This window comes from Serinus canaria, chromosome 1 (genome assembly GCF_022539315.1).
Source record: "Serinus canaria isolate serCan28SL12 chromosome 1, serCan2020, whole genome shotgun sequence".
Taxonomy (NCBI): domain Eukaryota; kingdom Metazoa; phylum Chordata; class Aves; order Passeriformes; family Fringillidae; genus Serinus; species Serinus canaria.
Window position 1 is genome coordinate 14,225,612 of NC_066313.1, and position 18,289 is coordinate 14,243,900.

The following is an 18,289-nucleotide window of genomic DNA, read 5'->3' on the forward strand; positions in this document are numbered from 1 at the left end:
GAAAAGTTTATTCTGTTGCAAAAAATGTCCTTGAGTTTATGAAGATGTCCCCGCTTAAAAACAAATAAATTAACAAAACGGAGAGAAGAACTTCTGGATTCAACACAGCCCAGTCCCCGGGATGCGCGGGGGCATTGCGGGGGCGGCAGAGGAGAGGGATGCTCTCGGCACCGCAGCCCGCCGCGGCTCTCCGCTCCGGGCGGGCGGGCGGGCGGGCTGGCTGCCAGGGCACATCCCCGCCTCAAGCCCCGGCTCCTGCGCTCCGAGCGGAGAGACGCCTCCTCGGACACGTTAAAAGTTTGGGGCGGCTCCGGCTCCGGAGGAGGCAGAGCGCGGCCGGCCGCTGTAACAGCTCCGCGGGCGCCGAGCCCCCGGCCCCGGGCACCGCCCCACGCCGCCGCCGCCGCTGGAAGATGGCGAGCCGCAGCCTGCGCCTGCTGCTCCTGCTTTGCGTGGGGCTCCTGAGCTGTAAGTGTCCCTGTCCCGCGGGGCTATCGCGAACCGCCGCCTCGGGAGGCTCCCCGGGCTTCCCAAGCCTCTCCGGCGCTGGGCTGCGGGGGGACGGTCCCCGTGGAATCTCTGTGTGTGTTGAGGGATTTGGCTCCCAGAGGTGCCGCTTCCCCTCCCTCATCCCGGAGCAAGAAGAGCCAAGTCGCGTCTCCAAGAACGAAACGCAAACGAGCGCGTCCCCCGCCACAGCCGGGGCGGTGCGCGCTGATTCTTTCCATGTGTCTTTCCATGTTTTCGGGCAGATGTAACCTGTTTAAGGCCGGCCTGGTTAAGTGCAAGTCAGCGGCCGTCTGCCGCCGTGCAAACTTTAGGATGCGGGCTGCATAGTTTGTTTTTCTGTTGGCCTTTGCAAGGTGAATGAACAAGGGGCGGGAGGGCGTTTTCTGTTGCCAGCACTGGATGCTGCATCTTCGGAACAGACTTGAGTTTCCAGTATTTTTATGCTCCTAACTCCTTAAAAACAAAAGGGTAAGGTTAGAATAAGTTGAACAAAGATTGCCCCGCCGGAAAGCACGCATAAATAATAGGATAAAGGAGATATGTGCAGCACACACCTACAGAGAACCACTGAATTAACACTAATGTTAGTAGTGCCAGTTGTGATAAGGTTGTCACTTTCAGATCATGTCTTACAGTGCTTCTGTTCTATGTTTTTTGTGTCCTACTGATGTTTGGGGAAAGGGCTGTACATGAAAATAGTGTTTTGAAAAGAGTTACGTAGCGCTGCCTTGCAATGAAATGACCAACCAGGACCAGCCCAGAATGGGTTCTCAATCCATTGTAGATGTGGAACATCCATGGTACTGATGCTGGGTATATTTTGAGGTTTACCTTTCATTCCTCTTAAGAGAACGCTACCTAACAGAAAGCTCTGTGTGTGCAAACTCCTTTTTTTTTTCCAGATCCCTGCAGTGGAGATACTTGAAGTAATGCATGTCTGATAGGTCTTTGGCTTGGAATTTTTTTTTTCTCTGTTTTTTCTCCTACAAGACCATATGGAAATGTTGAGCTGTTAAATGAGCAGCTAGTGCAGAAATTATCTTTCACATAGTAACTAATAATAATAATAATAAACTTGGGGGGGGTTAACTTCTTTTCTTCTTATTTGCATGATATATCTGAGCAGATGAAACTGCTGTGATTTTTTTTTTCTGGTGACAGGTTTCAGTGTGTTCAGGCTGCTCAGCCTTCTGGTTAGTTGTCTGTTGGCAGTGCTGGCTTTGACTGCTAAGGAAATGATAGAGCGTGCAATACAGTACATCAAAGTCTGGTGCCTAGATTGTTATCAGACTTAGAGGTTTCTTCTTGGTGGGCTTTTTTCCCCTTCCTGTCCCAATTCCAAAGAAACACTAGGTGGAAAGCAAATTTACAAGCAAGGTGCTGATAAGAACCTTTCTTTTCATGAAGAAAGTGATTGTAGGTGCATGGGTGTGCAAATGCCAATTGTTTGTGGGAGCCAGAGGTAACCCAGGAAGAAATCCGGCAACCAGAAGTCTGCTGCTGCTCCTGTGGCTGGAGTGTGTTTACATGAACAGTAAGGCTGAGTAATGCAAGTGTCCAGGGCTGAGCAGTCTCTTTTGTGGGACCCATATGCTCTGGAGATGGTGGGGAATGGGCAGAAACTAGTGAGGAAAAGGAAGAAGTGGTGGATGCCTCACAAGCAGCATAGGGGTTGGCCTCTTCTCCCAGGCAACCAGCAACGTTGCAAGAGGACACAACCTCAGGCTGAGTCAGGGGAGGACGTCAGGAAGAACATGGAAAAGGTTGTTAAGCATTGGAATGGGCTCTCAGGGAGGTGGCAGGGTCACTATCCCTGGAAGTGTTCAAGAAGCAACTGGATGTGGCACTCAGTGCCCTGGTCTAGTTGTGAAGGTGGTGATTGGTCAAAGGTTGGACTCAAAGATCTTAGAGATCTTTTCCAGCCTAAATGCTCCTGCAATTCTGTGGTTAAATTGTGGAGCAGGTATAGAGAACTTTCTTGGTAGCTGAGCTGCAGATATCAAAAGCTGTGTGAGCTGGTCACAGGGCATCAGCATAGCCAAGGCAGATGATGTTTGAATTGCTTTTCAGTGAGAAATTGCTAAGAAATATTCATGATGTGCAAAAATTGTAGTTTCTGCGAGCTAATCTTCCCTTCCACCTTTAATTTAGGGAAAGTAAGGGAGCTGGGAGTCTTTAATCATGTTCTCTCTCAGCACAAGCTTCTGGAATTGACATCTCAAAGTTGTAAAAGGTGCCACAGCGTAAGACTTGTGAGCTCTGTTGGCAAGACAGAAAATGTACAGAAATTGTTATTAACCATGATGGCTTCATGGGAGGAGATAGGCCATTTGGTCAGCACATACTTTCTGAGGAGCATCTAGGTGTGATTTTTCTTAATATTAGTGCACATTGAAATTAGACTTCAGGTGGTGATGCTGGAAGCAAATGCAGTACAATATGTGTGTGTGAGGACAATGCAGAGACAATAAATAGTAGTCTTACCTAAATATTTGATGGACCTCACAGGGGTAGTTTGAGCAGGAAGTAAGGTGATATTTTGTTTATTTGTTTTGACTCAAGAAAACCCCACTCCTTATTTTTCAGAAATCTTTCACTCAGATACAAAGATTCTAGACCAAAATAAACTTTTGTTTCTTTCCCTCCCCCAACCCTGACCATCATAAAGCATGACTGCATTGCTGTAGGAATTGACAGTGGAAGTGTTTAAACTATGCTTTCTTGACTATATGTGATACACAACTGATGTACTCAAAATTGAGACTATTGTCAACCCTCAGCCTTTTGTTTGAATCCTGTTTGTTTGCTGGTTTAGCTTGGTAGGAGCTGATTTCTAAATTAGGCCATATTCAGGTGAGATGGGATTTCTTAAATTTGTAAGACTGCATACTTCTCTAGTAATATCTGTTCAGCATAATGCTATAAAGCAGACAGCCTGGTTTCAGAGAAGGAGTGGGGGAAGAGGCATCAACTGAATGTTCATCCTCTTGCTGGTCTGGGTGAGAAGCAGTATTTCTTTGCTGAAGGCTGTTCAAGGTTTAGAAACATGTACAGACTCTTAGACACTACAACATAAGTTGTAGGAGGAGAATAAACTGCTAATATATAAACAAACAAATAAAAACTAGGTACAGAAAAGCAATGTTTGTTTCTGGTCTCAGCCTAACATTTTCCATTTATGACTGTGGTGAGACTGCACAAGATACACATATGCTTCTAAAACTGACACAAATTGACATGGCAGTAAAGGCTATTTCTGTCTTTAAAAGGGATACATGTTTTTCTCTAGCTTTTTAAATAACCTTTACAATTTCACCCTCTTACTTAGATCCTCATGCCTCAGAAGAAACTGACTGTGAGTTACTGGTATGTCTTGCAGAAATCATGGCTTTTGCTGCATTTCAAAACAGCAAGTCATGCTGTTTTCCTTAAACCTGCATGCTGCTTAGAAGGGGCTCTGTATTCCTGAGAGGGCCCATTCACAAGTGTTGCTGTTCTGTCTCCCTCCTGTCTCTCTCCAGCAGAGAGGAGGCAGAGACAGCTCTTCCTTGGTTGGCCCTATAGTATCACTCTTCTAGGCTGCTGGCCCCACAGACTACTATTGAATGTTCAAAAGAGAAGATGAGGGTGGCTGTCTTCCCTCACTGTATGGAGGAGACAAGAAATATGCCCGGAAATGTTACATCAAGACAGTTGCAATTCCTTGTTTCTTTTTTAAGGTGGATGAATGCAAGAGGAGGATTTGGTTTTGTAATTGCTTGGCCTCTGAGGTCCTTTCTTTCAAGTTGCAACAATTCTTTGTTCATGTTGTAGGATACATATTTCTGGTGATTGTGAATATCACAGGGCATCTGGTATTCATAATGACAATTAAAACTACCACTGTGAGTCACAGATCTAATTGAGCCTGGATGAGGTCTTCCCATTGGCTATTTAACTGAATTACACAAAGATATTTATGTGATTATTTCCTGTATTACACCTGTTATTCCTGCTGCAGCCTATTTTGGTAGCTGCCAGATTCTGTTCCAGAAACTGGCTGATGCCAGTGCAAATGATCTGGTGAGAATACAGAGGTAGCTGAATTTTGACATCATCTTTTCAGTTGATTGATTTAGCAGAACGTCTGGTTTCATCTTTCATGACCTAGAGCAACCGAACCTGTCTGTGTTCACTGACTAACTCCAAATGTTATTTGGGGTGTGTGCAGACCTGTTTTTAAAGAAGTGAACTAAAAACATTACAGCACACACTTACCCTTCCTCCAAGGGTGCCCCAGGTCCTTTAATTTCTTCTCAAGTGCTGGTGGTCACTAAGGAGAAGTCTGTAAGACAGAAGTCCTCTTGCGAAGTATGGGAGAATCTTCTTGTACATCTGATATTAAGAAAATTCAGTTTCCTCATAAATTCACATGAGTAAATAATAGTAGAATTTCTTCACTGAAGATAGTGACATGCATGTGAACCTTCTGCAGCAGCAGTAAGCAAGCTTCTTTTGTTCGAGGGGGAAGAGATTTGGGTTGGTGGTGCTTTTAGAGAGCCAACAACAGCTAGTAATATAGTTCTGCAGTTGGGATGTAAAAGTTTCCATCTGGTATGATCTACTTAGAATCCATCAACACTCAAAATGTAATCCTTGTGTTGGAGCACTTCTGAAGACACTTGCTCCCTGCACGTGGTGAACCCTTTTAGGAACACTTTCCTTAAAGTAAGGCTTACTGTCATAGACTTTCCCTTAGAAATGCTAGAGGTGACTCCAGTAAAAATGCTTATGTAAAGGAAGGTTACTTAGAAAATAAATATCTTGTATATTAAAGCAATTGAAGCACAAGGCAGACATATGTATTTGTCCTTGCAGACGCTTTGCCAGGGCCATATGGAATGGCTGAACTCCCTTGAAGTTATATAATGGTATCAAGCAAAACAAAATTTGCATAAAATAGTGTCCTTGTGGATGTGTACAATGAGCTGTCTTACTGCTGTTTTTTCTTGTTTTGCTGGGTTTTTTTTTTTCCCCACCATGTTAACTTTGTGGCAGTTTTGTATATATGTAGGAAAAGAGGTGGTTTACAAGTTCTTGCTGCCTAGTTCAGGGGCTAGTTTAGTTCTGGTTCAGTACCATGGGGAGAGCGCTTTAATGGAAACTGAGGGAAATGTTATGTGGAAGCTGTTTATTTTATTGCAAGTCATTCATTCTGTTCTGGTTAGCTCACCCCCTCTCCCACCCCACTTTTGTTAAGCTAACTTTGTAACAGTTTTACTTTCTAGCAGGTCTTCTGCCATCCCCGGTACTTTTGAAAGAACCAGCAAAGCATTTCTGCAGAAAGGCCAGTCACATCTTCCTCAAAGCACTGTGATTGTTCTGTAATTCAACTTCAGGAAGCTTAAAGCAAATATTATGGTGTCTTGTAATCAAGACAAATTATTTGTTTCCTTCATCTAAATGCTGGGTTTTTTTAGAGAATGGAATATGTATTTCAGAGAAATGAGACAGCAGATGAGGCTGGAGAAGCATTTGGATGATTGCCATTGCTTGCGCTCACCTGTATTTCCAAAGTCACTTTTTTTCCTGGAGGATTCCATCTAGTTTTGTGACCTCTATGCTCACAATATATCATCAAGCGCTCGAGTGCTTACATAAAATTTCTTTAACTGGGCAGAAAGTAAGCTTGGCAGCTGAACATCTGGTCCTGTTCACTTGTTGGTTTCTAACACAGTGGGAGGTGGAGGAGCTTTTGGAGAAAGAAGAAGAGGAAAATGGCAATTTCTGAAAAGAGCAAGTCATATAACAGTCGTAGTTGTTGAACCACTAGTAAGTCTGTAAACCTTTCTAGTTAATAAAAATTAAAGCAGGCATCCAATTTTTCCCAAAGATTTTTTTGTAGGGGAAAATCATGGAAAAAAAAAATCTGGTACTGAACCTTTTTGAATTATTCCTTTTTAGAAGTTCAAAATTTAGCAGTTTTCAGTAAGAGATATGAAAATAAATCTTGAATTAAAATAGCTACAATTTGATTCTGATTGCTTAAAGAGGCACAAAGTGGTGAGATTTGAGCTGGAAAGAACAGACCCTACAAGTATGAAGTTTCAATAGATATATTTCATAGCTCTTAGGTGGATTAACATGTTAAGGATTGAAAATGCTTTTGACCCCATCCAAACCACTGGATCAGATTCAAAGGGGGACAAAACATATTACTGTCTGGATGGAAAAATGATTTATTATATTTTTTTATACTAGATAATTTTAACAAAACAGGCTATATTTGTTATTCACAAACTTCTGATATACTACTTGGAGATAATGATGGAAAATTCCTGAGAAATTACATTTGCTCAAATTAATATCATATACAACCCAAAATTATTGTATCTCAGCCTGCAGAAAGTGCCCAGTACGAACTGGGAGACAATCCTGGGGGTGTTATGCAGACCTGTGTGTGTTTGTTGGAGTTGGACAAGCATTTGTGTTTGGCATACTTGTAAAAATATGAGGAAAATATATGCAGTGTGAGAAACAACGACTCACTTTAAAATTTCAAAGGTTTACTAAACCTTAACAAATACAAGAAATGACTGAATAAGGAGAAAGAGCAGCGCTGGGGGCATGGAACTAAACCACCCTGTACTCACCCACAAAATGGCTGCTCTACCTTTTATACTGCTGGTGTTGCATCAGGTAACCCCAGCCCCTCCCAAAGTCCGTCAGTCAGCTCTTCTCTGTCCATTGGTGGAGTCTCCTTTCTTGCAGTCTGATGGAAGGTCAGGTGTTGTCATGCTGTGCCTGCCCTCCCCACAAATGCCCTGACTACCAAGGCCATCCCATGACAACAATAAAATGGGAGGGGAAAGAGCACTATGGGGAGAACACATCACAATAACATAACTATACATCAATAAAACTTCTTAACATACGCATAACATTAATGTCTTAATTGTGAGGGCCAACCATCGCATTACCCATCTATAACATGCAGAAAAACAGCAATTTAATGCCTATTATATGAGGCAGACAGCAGCTTGCCACTAGAATGTATAGCCAGTACTTGTCTCTGGAGGCCCTGTCTCATAACTGAAGCCTTCTAGTAGCTAGCAAAAATGAGTTTAAAAAATGTTGGAAGTTAGAATTTTTCCTTTTTTTTTTTCCTTCTTTCTCTCAGGGAATTTTCTTCCATTTGTTGCCTAAGAGATGATAATGATGATACTTATGAGACAAAAGATGTGGCTGGGAGGAGGAGGAGTGGGGGGAAGGATGCAGTTGGCCACCCTCTTAGCTGGGAGGCTTTCTCTTGGGAAGAGCAGAGATACCATGTAGTTTTGGCTGGTCACCGGAGCTAGGCTCAGCTCCTTGCTCTCTCTCACCCTCGGGACAGAGAAGAATGGTCAGGCTGGTGCTGCTGCGGGGAGAATTTGCTGCTTCCACAGAGCTCTGTCCCTCATGTCCTTCACTGCTTCTCTTACTGTGGGCGAGGCTTTGATCATAAGAGGGGCCATTGTACTGGTACCTTTTCAACACCCGACCTCGCTGGAAAGCACCTTCACCATCAGCTTGGGTGCCTTAGCAGATGACCCAGGACCATTGTGGAGGAAGCATCTCCTGGCTTCCATGTGCAGCTCCGCTGTCTTCTACCGCTTTTTGCTACACTTTAACCTAACAGCCCGTGGTGCCTGCCCAGACAGGCCGCAGCTCCAGAGCTTTTGCTACACCTTGTTTTGTCACCCCAGTTGTTCTTGCCTCTGCTGTTCCAGCCTTCTGCTCTGAGGTTCCTGCTGTAGTCCATATTGCCATCTGGAGGCACACCGGGACTGGCTGCCACAGCCCTGCCATGATTTTTTACAGGAATCCCCTTTTCCATCTCTCCCACCAGCCCACCCGCCATGGCTGTGCACAGAGGTGGCCGAGCTCACGCCACAGCGCCCCCTGCAGCTGCGGAGGAATCATCGCACCTGCGCGGCCAGGGGCCAGCAGCACCCCTGCTGGCTGTGACTGGAACTGCACCAAAGGGGAAAGCGCTTGATGGACTGAGGCTGTTATTGGGTCTTGAGGGACTTTTTCTGTTTGCTGATGATGATGTTGTTGTTTGCATTTGTGAGAAACGACTGCTCACTTTAAACATTTGTAAAGGTTTATTTCAACCTAAACAAAAAATACAACAAGAGGACTAAATAAGGAAAACCAGCGCTGGAAGCCGCCCCGTGGCTGGCTACCATGTGGCTGGCTCTTCTTCAACATGGATGCTTCGTCTTTTATATCTCTAGCCACTCCTAGAACCTTGTCAGTCAACTCCTTCCTTGCTGTCCAGTGGTGGAGGTCACTTTTTTACATTCTAATAGGAGATCAGGTGCTGCCATAGTAACAAGCCAACCTTCCCAAGTGCCCGGATTGCCAAGACCATCCCATGATAACACATGCTGGGGGGGACACATTGCAGTAACATAACTATACATTTATAAAACTTCTTTTAGCATACATGCAATATTCACCCCTTAATTGTGAGAGCCAACCATCTCATTACTCATCCATAACATGATGTTTTATATATATACGTCTATATATATATATATATATATATATATATATATATATACTTTCCAGTAAAGAACTGTTATTCCTTTTCTCATATCTTTACCTGAAAGCCCTGTAATTTTGAAGTCATAATAATTTGAAGGGAAGGGGGTCATATTTTCCATTCCAAGGGAGGTTCCTACCTTGCTTGGCAGGCACCTGTCTTTCAAACCAAGAGAAAAAACATCTCTAAAACTAAATCTGTAGAATGTATTGGTGTGTTCAGGTGCATGCTCTGGGTCACTTTTGTGCTCTAGTACCCTTACTGTTTCCATAAAATGGTCTTAACAGTAAATATTGATTATTTGCACTTTAAACTGTTGGGCCATCTAAGCTGATTTTTCTGCCCTTTCTCCAGTCTTTGAGGAGGTCACCAACAAAGGAGAGAAATTCTCTTCAACTCCTGGCTTTTTTGTGTCTCTTGTTTAATGTACCCCTGAGCCAGATTGACTGGGATTTTGGGAAGTGTGACAGGAGACTTTGGTTCAGCTTTGATACTGTCCAAAACAGTGGTGCTGAGCACTTCTGAAACTGGGATTCAAGCAAGCTGTCCAAGCTATTTAATAACAAAAGGCAATATTCTGTATTTGGGCAGTCTGTTTCCCTGCCTAAATAGAGAAAAGTCTGGGTGGGGATGAGAAGTGATGGCTTTGGTGTGGCCGGACGTAGGAGCACTGCTGGCCAGGAATCCCTGCAGTGCTTCCCTCTGAGGATGGTGAGGCCCTGGCACAGGTTGCCCACAGAAGCTGTGGCTGCCCCATCCCTGGAAGAGTCCAAGGCCAGGTTGGGTGGGGCTTGGAGCAACCTGCTCTAGTGGAAGGTGTCCGTGCCCATGGCAGAGGGGGTGGAACAAGATCTGGAAGAAGGTGTATTCTTTAATAACTTCCACGAGGTAAATACCTATTGTTCATTTGCTTGAAACATATAAGTTTCCAGTCAGGAATTTATACTGCACATGAACAACTCCATCTTGTTTGAGATGTTTGCAACACTTTTAGGAATGATTAAATAGAAGAGGATTATCCCTAAACCCAAAGTATTAGATTATAAAAGAGAGACATCTCTGATGTAAAGTAGGGAGATACATCTGTAGTGGAGATATGGTTAAATATCAAAAAGTGGCCTTTTGGGCTGAAGTAGTTAATGGTTTTGTTACTTGCCAGTCTTAGAAGCCTTCACATAATTCCACTTCTAAGTCAATTGCCTTTTTTTCCCCCTCCCTTTCATAAATAAGATCTATGTCCTGGATATCAGCTAATGCCCTTTGAATCATGTGATACAGAGGTTTTCTGAAATGTATTAGGCATAAAGAATAAATGGAATTATTCTCTACGTGTTCAATGAAGTGTTGCTGAAATGATGGCTCAGGGGTATTTGCAAAAGGTAATGTACTTGTCTTCTATAACAGTTGTCTTCAGACTCTTTCAGTTGTCTTCAGACTCTTGTTTTGGGGGATAAAAAGTCATCTGGGAAAGCTCTGTCAGCAGGGAATCAGCAATATTTGTAGAGACTGACTAACAATTTTTTCAGCTTTGATTTTTCCCTGCCACTGCACACTGTTTCTTATTTCATTTATGTTTCAGTTGTATCTCTAGCTGTGTTGTCAAAACAGGAACAATCCACACACAGTTACTCCTCGCTTTCCAGTTGTGTTTAAGTTCTTAGCCACCTTTCTAAGGGATAAGAAGGGAGGGAAAACAGTGCTACAGAGGTTTTGCCCAGTTGCTGAAAGACAGAGGCTTTCTAACATAAGCAGCTGTTGGGAGGACTGATTTTTGTGAGAGAAGAATGAAGTGATGCTTCTGTAAACATTTGCACATATTTAAAGTTTTTTCAAAGCTTTTGAAAGCTATGTGAAAGAGAGCAGAGAAAGAGGAGGGAGACAGCCAATTCTTTTGTAGGTACGGACTTTCAGGTGCAGAACATATTTCCTGAGCTAGCTCTGTCACAAGGCACACTCTTTAAATAGTATGTTCAGTGTAGATATATTAGTGACTTAAACACTGTCAGTTTTGGAATGAGACTAATCAGTTTTGAAATGGGAAAAATTATCTACTGCTTTGTGTTGCTGTTAAAGCTGCAATCTTGCATCTGTGTGCTGTGTTTGAATCCCCTGTACCTTTATGGAGCCCTGCTGAAATCTTGCATGTAAAAAAAAAAAACCTGGTTATTTTAGATTGCCAGTTGTGTTGACTGAAGGGTAGACAGTTCATTCTTAAGCTGCCTCTGCTGTGGGATGGGATACATTTGCTGTATTGTACATTTGCTGGACAATAATCTCCAAGGAAGTTTTATGGCTAAATAGGACAAGAGGCTTTGTTATAAAATAGACTCTTTAAGTAGAAGATATGTGTAGACTTGGCTATGAAGAGTTGCATACAAAGAGTTGCATTACATATCTGTAAACTCTGAAGTGGATAATCTTTCCTGTATAAGAGTAATTAATTTTGTCCTGTAAAGAACCCATTCCGTTTCTGCCCAAACAGAACAACACCTGATGCTCATAAACAATAAAAACTTACAGGCTTATTTTTCAAAGGTTCTTTCAGCAGAACTGTTGAACTTTGGCTGAGTTGGCAATGAGTTTCTCTTTGGGAAGAGAAATTCTGGTAGCAATGTATTATTCAACAAGCCATCTTGTTCCCTTTCTTGATATCTTGGCCACTCATAGAACTGCTGATGCTCTGTACCATCCAGGCTCATTGCAGTAAGTTCAGCCCTGCAACAACAGTGGGAATAAATCTGTAAATGTGCTAGATCCTGTTATAAAAACAAAATTGTTCTGTGAATTTAGAGCTGAACTCTGAAGACCTTATTTTGTGATCACAGTATTTATGCTGATGCCTGAATAAGTTGTTTCCCAGTATAGTCCTTGGACTGTTCTTCAGTCACAGTGGTATTATTTTGTCTTAATGTAATCAGGACCAGGGCAATGATTGTCATCCTGTCCTGGGCACTGGTGAGGCCACCCCTCAAATCCTGTGTCCAGTTCTGGGCCCTCACCGCAAGAAAGACATGGAAGTGCTGGAGCATGTCCAGAGAAGGGCAACAAAGCTTGGGAAGGGTCTGGAGCACAAGTCTGATGAGGAGCTGCTGAGGGAGCTGGGAATTTTCAGCCTGGAGAAAAGGAGGCTCAGGGGGCAAGTTCTCACTCTGTGAAACTCCCTGAAAGGAAGGTGTAGCCAGGCTGGGCCATGCTCTTCTCCCAGAGAACAAGTGACAGGACAACAGGAATGGCCTCAAGTTGTGTCAGGGAACATTCAGGTTGGACATTTGGAAGAAATTCTTCTTGAGAAGTGATCTCAAGCATTGGAATGGGGGACCCAGGGAAGTGTCCAATGAGTGGCTGGACATGGCACTCAGTGCTCTGGTCTGAGACAAGATAGGGATTGGTCACAGGATGGACTTGATAGTCTTGGAGGTCTTTTTCAGCCTTAATGATTCTTTGACTTCTAAAGGAAACTTAAGCAATAATTGTGTCACCCAAGTTTCTAGAGCATCAATATCCCATGAGCAGTTGGTTATAAAGGGAATACAGGCAGAAGAAGGCAAAGTACATGACAAAACATTAGCTTAAAACAGCATATATGCTAATACGGCAGACATGGCTTAATAACATATGTTGATCTATTGACTCTAACAAGTATTCTAGAAATGTAATGTTGATTTCTTCTAATCAATCTTCTCCTTTGAGTGTGAAAAACATCTTCTGTTTGTTCTAGCTTCTCTAAGCATGTGTTAGCCTTAATGAAATTAGAGTGGCTTCAATCTTGTTCAAATGTGCCAGAAGAAGTTTCTATAAAATTTGGTATTAAACAACTAAATTGATGATATTATATGTGTTATTGAGGTTTTGCAGACAGCCACTTTAACCACCAGACTTTTAAGCACGGAAGTTGTGCTGGAGATAGTAGTGACACAGGGGGCAGAACCCTTAGTTACATGTGGTTTACTCTAAAAAAAAAAAATCATGGCTTTAAAAAATATTTTTATTGTCTTTTTATACAATTGCAGGATTGCTGACATTTTTATTTTGTTTTATTTCTGTCTCAGTTTGAGACGATTTAAAGAACACTGGAATGAGTTGCCTCCTCTAAAGGATTCCAGCAATTCCTGTTCAGCAATAGAAATGAATACTAATAGATGAAAATAAAAAAAACACACAGCAGTTTATTAACAAACAGAATGCCCTCAAGGCAGGGGAAAAAGTAAATAACTGCTAGATATCAAACTGTTAGATTTCACCCCCCACACGCTGGAACAAAGACCCAAAATTCCAGAGATTACCTGCTCTCAACATGGAATACGGGATGGTGTCAGCTTCTGTCTCGGGAAGGCAGAAGCTCTCACGGAGCAGTTCCAGCAGCAGACGGAGGCCTGGTGGCTCATCTGGCATCAGCCTTCTCCCCAGGATAAAGTACAGCAGATGACAGCAGGTAAAGCAGCTGGGCTGGAGCCTCTCAGTGTGTTTTCTTCCCAGCTCGGCATGGTTCATGGAGTGTGGCTTCCATCGGAGCAGGGCAGCTCTGCTCCTGCTGACACAATGTCCCTGGTCTCTTACCAGGAGCTGCTCAGGTCACCTTAAGGCAGCCCAAAGGCTGCTACTGCAGCATCTCTGAGCCAAGGAAAGGAAAAGCTTTTTGGCTGGGCCAAAAACCAAACCAGCCCAGCAAAACCCACGCTGCACAGAGCCATGAAAATTCTGGGCAGGAGCTTTTAAAAATGCTCACACAAAAGCAAAACTCGTCATCCTCCTGGTCCCCCACACACCAGGTCTTGGGCTACAGGGTCTCAAAGATACAATCCCCATTTTTGGGCACAGACCTGAGGATTGTGAATACACTATCATAATAAATCACTTTAATACAGTTTTGCAACAGTGAAACAGCTTAGTGTAAGTACCTGCAGAGAAGATCATCAAATCTCATTACATGAAGGAGCAAACCACTGCATTGTGAATATTGGCTCATGTACTGAGCTTTGCCTTCTTCTGAGGCAAAGCTGTAAACTGTTTTATCAGGGAAGTACTTTAGAGGATGTGGCTCCTACAACATCTTTCCTGTGGAAAGCTGTGATGATCACTGAGTTAAAACTTATGCTTGATTTAAAAATAGATAAGACATGGAGTTTGTTTATTCCTGTTTCCTGACTAACTTTCCAGTGTTGTTCTAATGTTTTCTAATCTGAATACCTGTATGCTGCTTTGCTTGTGTAGCTTTTACTGTGATGAAGACTGCAGTGTTTTGTAGTTGGGTGTTTTAATTTTCTAAGTTGCCTTTAAGGAAAACTTGGCACCTCTTATACTGTGACCTATTGTTCCTAGCTCTACCTTCCGGAGGATTTCTTCTAATCAACCTTCTCCTTAGAGCGTGAAAAACATCTTCTGTTTGCTGTAGCTTCTCTTGGTATGTGTTAGCCTTAATGGAATTAGAGTAGCTTGTCTGGTTCAAATATGCCAGAAGATGTTTCTATAAAATTTGGCATTAAACAACTAAATTATCTATTAAAGGCCTGTAGAATTAAAATTTAAAATATGCATTCATACTCTAAACTACAGAGTTGATTGAAGGTGCTGGTCATCAAACATGGCTGTTAGTTGCTTCTGCCAGGAAGCAACTAACAGCAACCTTGGCAATGTAAAAGAGCAACCTTGGGCAATGTAAAAGAGCAATGTAAAAGAGCAACCTTGGCAATGTAAAAGAACTTGTGAATGAAAATGGGATGAGCAATTTGGCCATTGCATTTGGATTTTAGGAAGGGTTCACAATATTCTTTTAGCTGTGAGAACTGGTAATCATGTTCCCTGCTCATATTGGCAAAGAACCTGGTCTTTAGTCTGGAGGACAAAAAGCTTAAAAACTAAGTTCAGTGCTGTCTAATAGGATGCAGTCCTAAAATTCATGGTTCAAGTGACATTTACACAAGTGAAACCACCACTCCCACCCCCAGTTACTGGAAACATCTCAGAAGTCCTAAATTCACTAAGCATTGCACAAGACCTTTGCTGAATGTTTAGAGAGCAGCCTACTAGTGTTGGAGGACTTTTTGTTTTCTTTTAAATGGGCATGCTAAATAGAATGAAGTCATAGTAGTGTGTCCCAAAGTCAGAAAAATTAGAATGAGAAAAAGCACGTGTAACATGCTTTTTAAAAACTCACCTCAAGGAGCTACACACATTGCATATAGAAGAATATTCTAGGTGAATATTGGCTTCAGAGAGAATGGGTTTTTTTAAAAAAAATTAAACTCTTTCAGATGTTTTATCTCCTTCATTCGTGGAACATAGTAGGATATAAGGTGGCAATGCTGACTTAGAAGCCAGAATTTAATACAGTGTTGTATGTACTCATCCTCTGCAGTGTGTTTTGTAGAAATATTGAGATTAATCAAAAAGGTGTTGAGAAGATCCATTTGAGAGGGACTGAGGATGGCAGACAGGTTGAAACTGGATGATCTTTATGGTTTTTCCAACCCAAATCTTTATATGATTCTATGATGCACAAGAAATTTGGTTCCACTTTAAATTAATAGGACTAACTACAGGATGAAACACCCCCTCACTTTACCAATTTATGTACTTAGAACAATTTTAAATTATACAGTTCCTCCTAAATATCTGGAAACATGCTCCAACAGTTTGGCAGCCTGTCTGACTTTACTGGTTCTGAATGAGCAAGGACTCCAGTTTCATACTGAGTATACTGGAATTGTAAGTAATACTGGTTGATACAGTTGGAAAGTAAACAAAATCTGTGTTCAGGATTTTAAGATAAATAATGAGTGTATTTATAGGTTTATAAATGAGATTACTTCATGAAAGTGTTTATTCTTTCCAAATTGTTTGGCAATTCCAGCAAAAGTCACTTAAAGGTTGTGGGAGACTTCACAGATTTTTATCACAAACTAGGGACCAGAATGGTTGTGTTCATTTGGGGAGTGGTGGGGTATTGTTTGTTTCTTCTGGTTTTCCAACTCTCTTGTGCTTCAGAGCTGATTTTACAGTTGATGTAAATCAGTCTTGGTATGACTGACTTCAGAGGAACACGCTGGTTTGCCCTGGGTACCAAGCTTTATTTTGCAAATTTAATAACATTATGCAGTTTCACTAGGTGTTTGCACAGGGAAGTGTTTCTGCTGGATTGTTACCCCTAGAAATGCAAAGGGAAATCTGTTTGTCCAGCTTCAGCTTTGCCCTGTGTGGAATGAGGGGGGTGGGACAGCAGTGGTAAGGGGCTTCTACGCCAATGGCCTATTCACACAGTCTATTGAAAAATGGTGGCACTAGACACATGTTCTCAGCATCCTGATGCATCTTAAAATAGGCAACAGCTGAAGCAGCTATAGGCTCTCACTGCATTTACAAGCTGTCTTTGAGCTGCCAATGAGTTGCTGTGGAAACCATTGCTGAGCAGGACCAGGAGATGGCTGGAAAATAGGCTTTTTTTGAGAGCCTGACTAGTTTAAACCCCCATCCCCCATTTGCAGAAGCTCCCTCTGAATTGCCATGGAGACAAGAGGAGTACTGGTGTTGTGAGACTTGTAAAAGTGCAAGCTATAAATATTTATTTGGCTAACAGCATATGCTTTCTGTGTTGTCTCTCTGTTGGAATAAACTCCATGCTACATTGAACCTTTGCAAGTTGTGCATTCTGTGCATTCAAACCCTTCCTCTCTTCTGTGAGTAGAAAAGAAGGAAATAATATAAACATTGAAGGGAATTAAATTTTACATTTTGATTATTAATTATAAAACTTTAAATTATAATTTTTTCCTCAGTATTTCCCCCTCTCATGCAGTTCTCTTTCAGTGTTTGGGACTACTGAAAGCACTCAGGAGGCTGTTGAGTTTATCTAAAATTGTTGTACTTCTGTGTTCAGTTTTTCAGAAAGGCTGACCTAAATAATCTCTTGCTTTCTTGCCCTGCGCCACTTGACTTTTTTCCCTTCCACTTTCTTCTTTACAAGCACTTCAAGTTTTGTGTTTCCAGAGCCAACTGTCCTTGGGGCTCTGAAATGAAATTAACCATTAACATGACCTTAAGTTCTTAGGACTCCCAGTGATAACTTTAGATAATTGGCTCTGAAAACTTCAAAAGTTTTAACAAAAGCCTTTTGTTACTTTTACTTTAAAGACTTCTTCTTTTTTTTTTTCTTTTTCTTAACTTGAAAACTAAGACTAAAACACCATGACAGATGTGCTGGCTTTCCAGATTTCACTTAACAGTCCCCTTAACAAAGCTAAGGATTAAGGTAACTGAGTGACTGAAATTCAGGGGATTTTGCCTATTTTCCTCCCAGTGATGTGGGATAACTTCCTCTAGCCCTTGTTCAAAATTTGAGGTCTTAATGCTGTGTTTATGTTGTTAACTTAATCACATGGTCACAGAATGGTTTGGATAGAGGGGACCTTGTTGAAGACTAAAATGTTATGGTTTATGGCTTAAACATCTTTATGAAATACTTTTGCCCATTACAGCAAAGGTGTATAACCACAACAGCACTGCACCAGCAAAGCCCACCCTGGATGGGCCTCCTGACTGGAAACCCTGAACTGTGGGTTAAACCACCTAAGGCAGATTGAGATAAAATGACATTATTGTGTGAAGCATCTGGAAGAGCATCCACCACAGGGCCCAGCCCAGCACCTTTGGGGTAGAAGCCCCAGCCCCAGGTTTTCCTGCTGCCAGGCTCGCACAGATCCCTACACCAAAGCAGGGAAGGAGGAGAGATTTTGGGTGTGTGGCATGGCCTCTGGCCAGATGCAGTGAACACCCATCCTCCACTGGGCAGACTGGCCCAGCTGTGGGGCCTCTCACCCCTGGAAGGCCACATCTGTGTCAGGGACAGCTGAGGGGGTGCCATGGCTCATCCAAGGCCCCTCACCAAAGGGTCCCCAGACCCTGCACTGCACGTGATCCTACATGATGCAACAGATCCGCAGTCTTGCACGGGACAGTGTCAAACTTGCCCCCTGCCCACCAGGAGGTACTTGTGTGTTCTCACCTGCCCAAATGTATATTATCCATTGGATTCTACCACTTTATGGTGGGGGACCCTCATTGCCAAGAAGACCAGATGGAGGGAAGCAGGGAGATATCACTGGGGACCTTGGAAGGGGTGATATATTTCTACTGGATCTCTGCCACTCTCCCTGTTTCCCACACACTTCCTTCCTTCCTTCCTTCCTTCCTTCCTTCCTTCCTTCCTTCCTTCCT

General features: G+C 42.6%; 1 protein-coding gene across 1 annotated transcript in view; it reads left to right on the forward strand.

The window, feature by feature from the left end:
- Window positions 1-375: 375 nt before the first annotated feature.
- JAM2 (junctional adhesion molecule 2) overlaps window positions 376-18,289 on the forward strand; it is a 43,763-nt gene continuing 25,849 nt past the window's right edge. Inside the window, exon 1 of the mRNA XM_009098885.4 lies at window positions 376-468. Coding sequence (XP_009097133.1) covers window positions 414-468 — 55 coding nt within the window. The 5' untranslated portion in view covers window positions 376-413. The remainder of the gene's footprint in view (window positions 469-18,289) is intronic.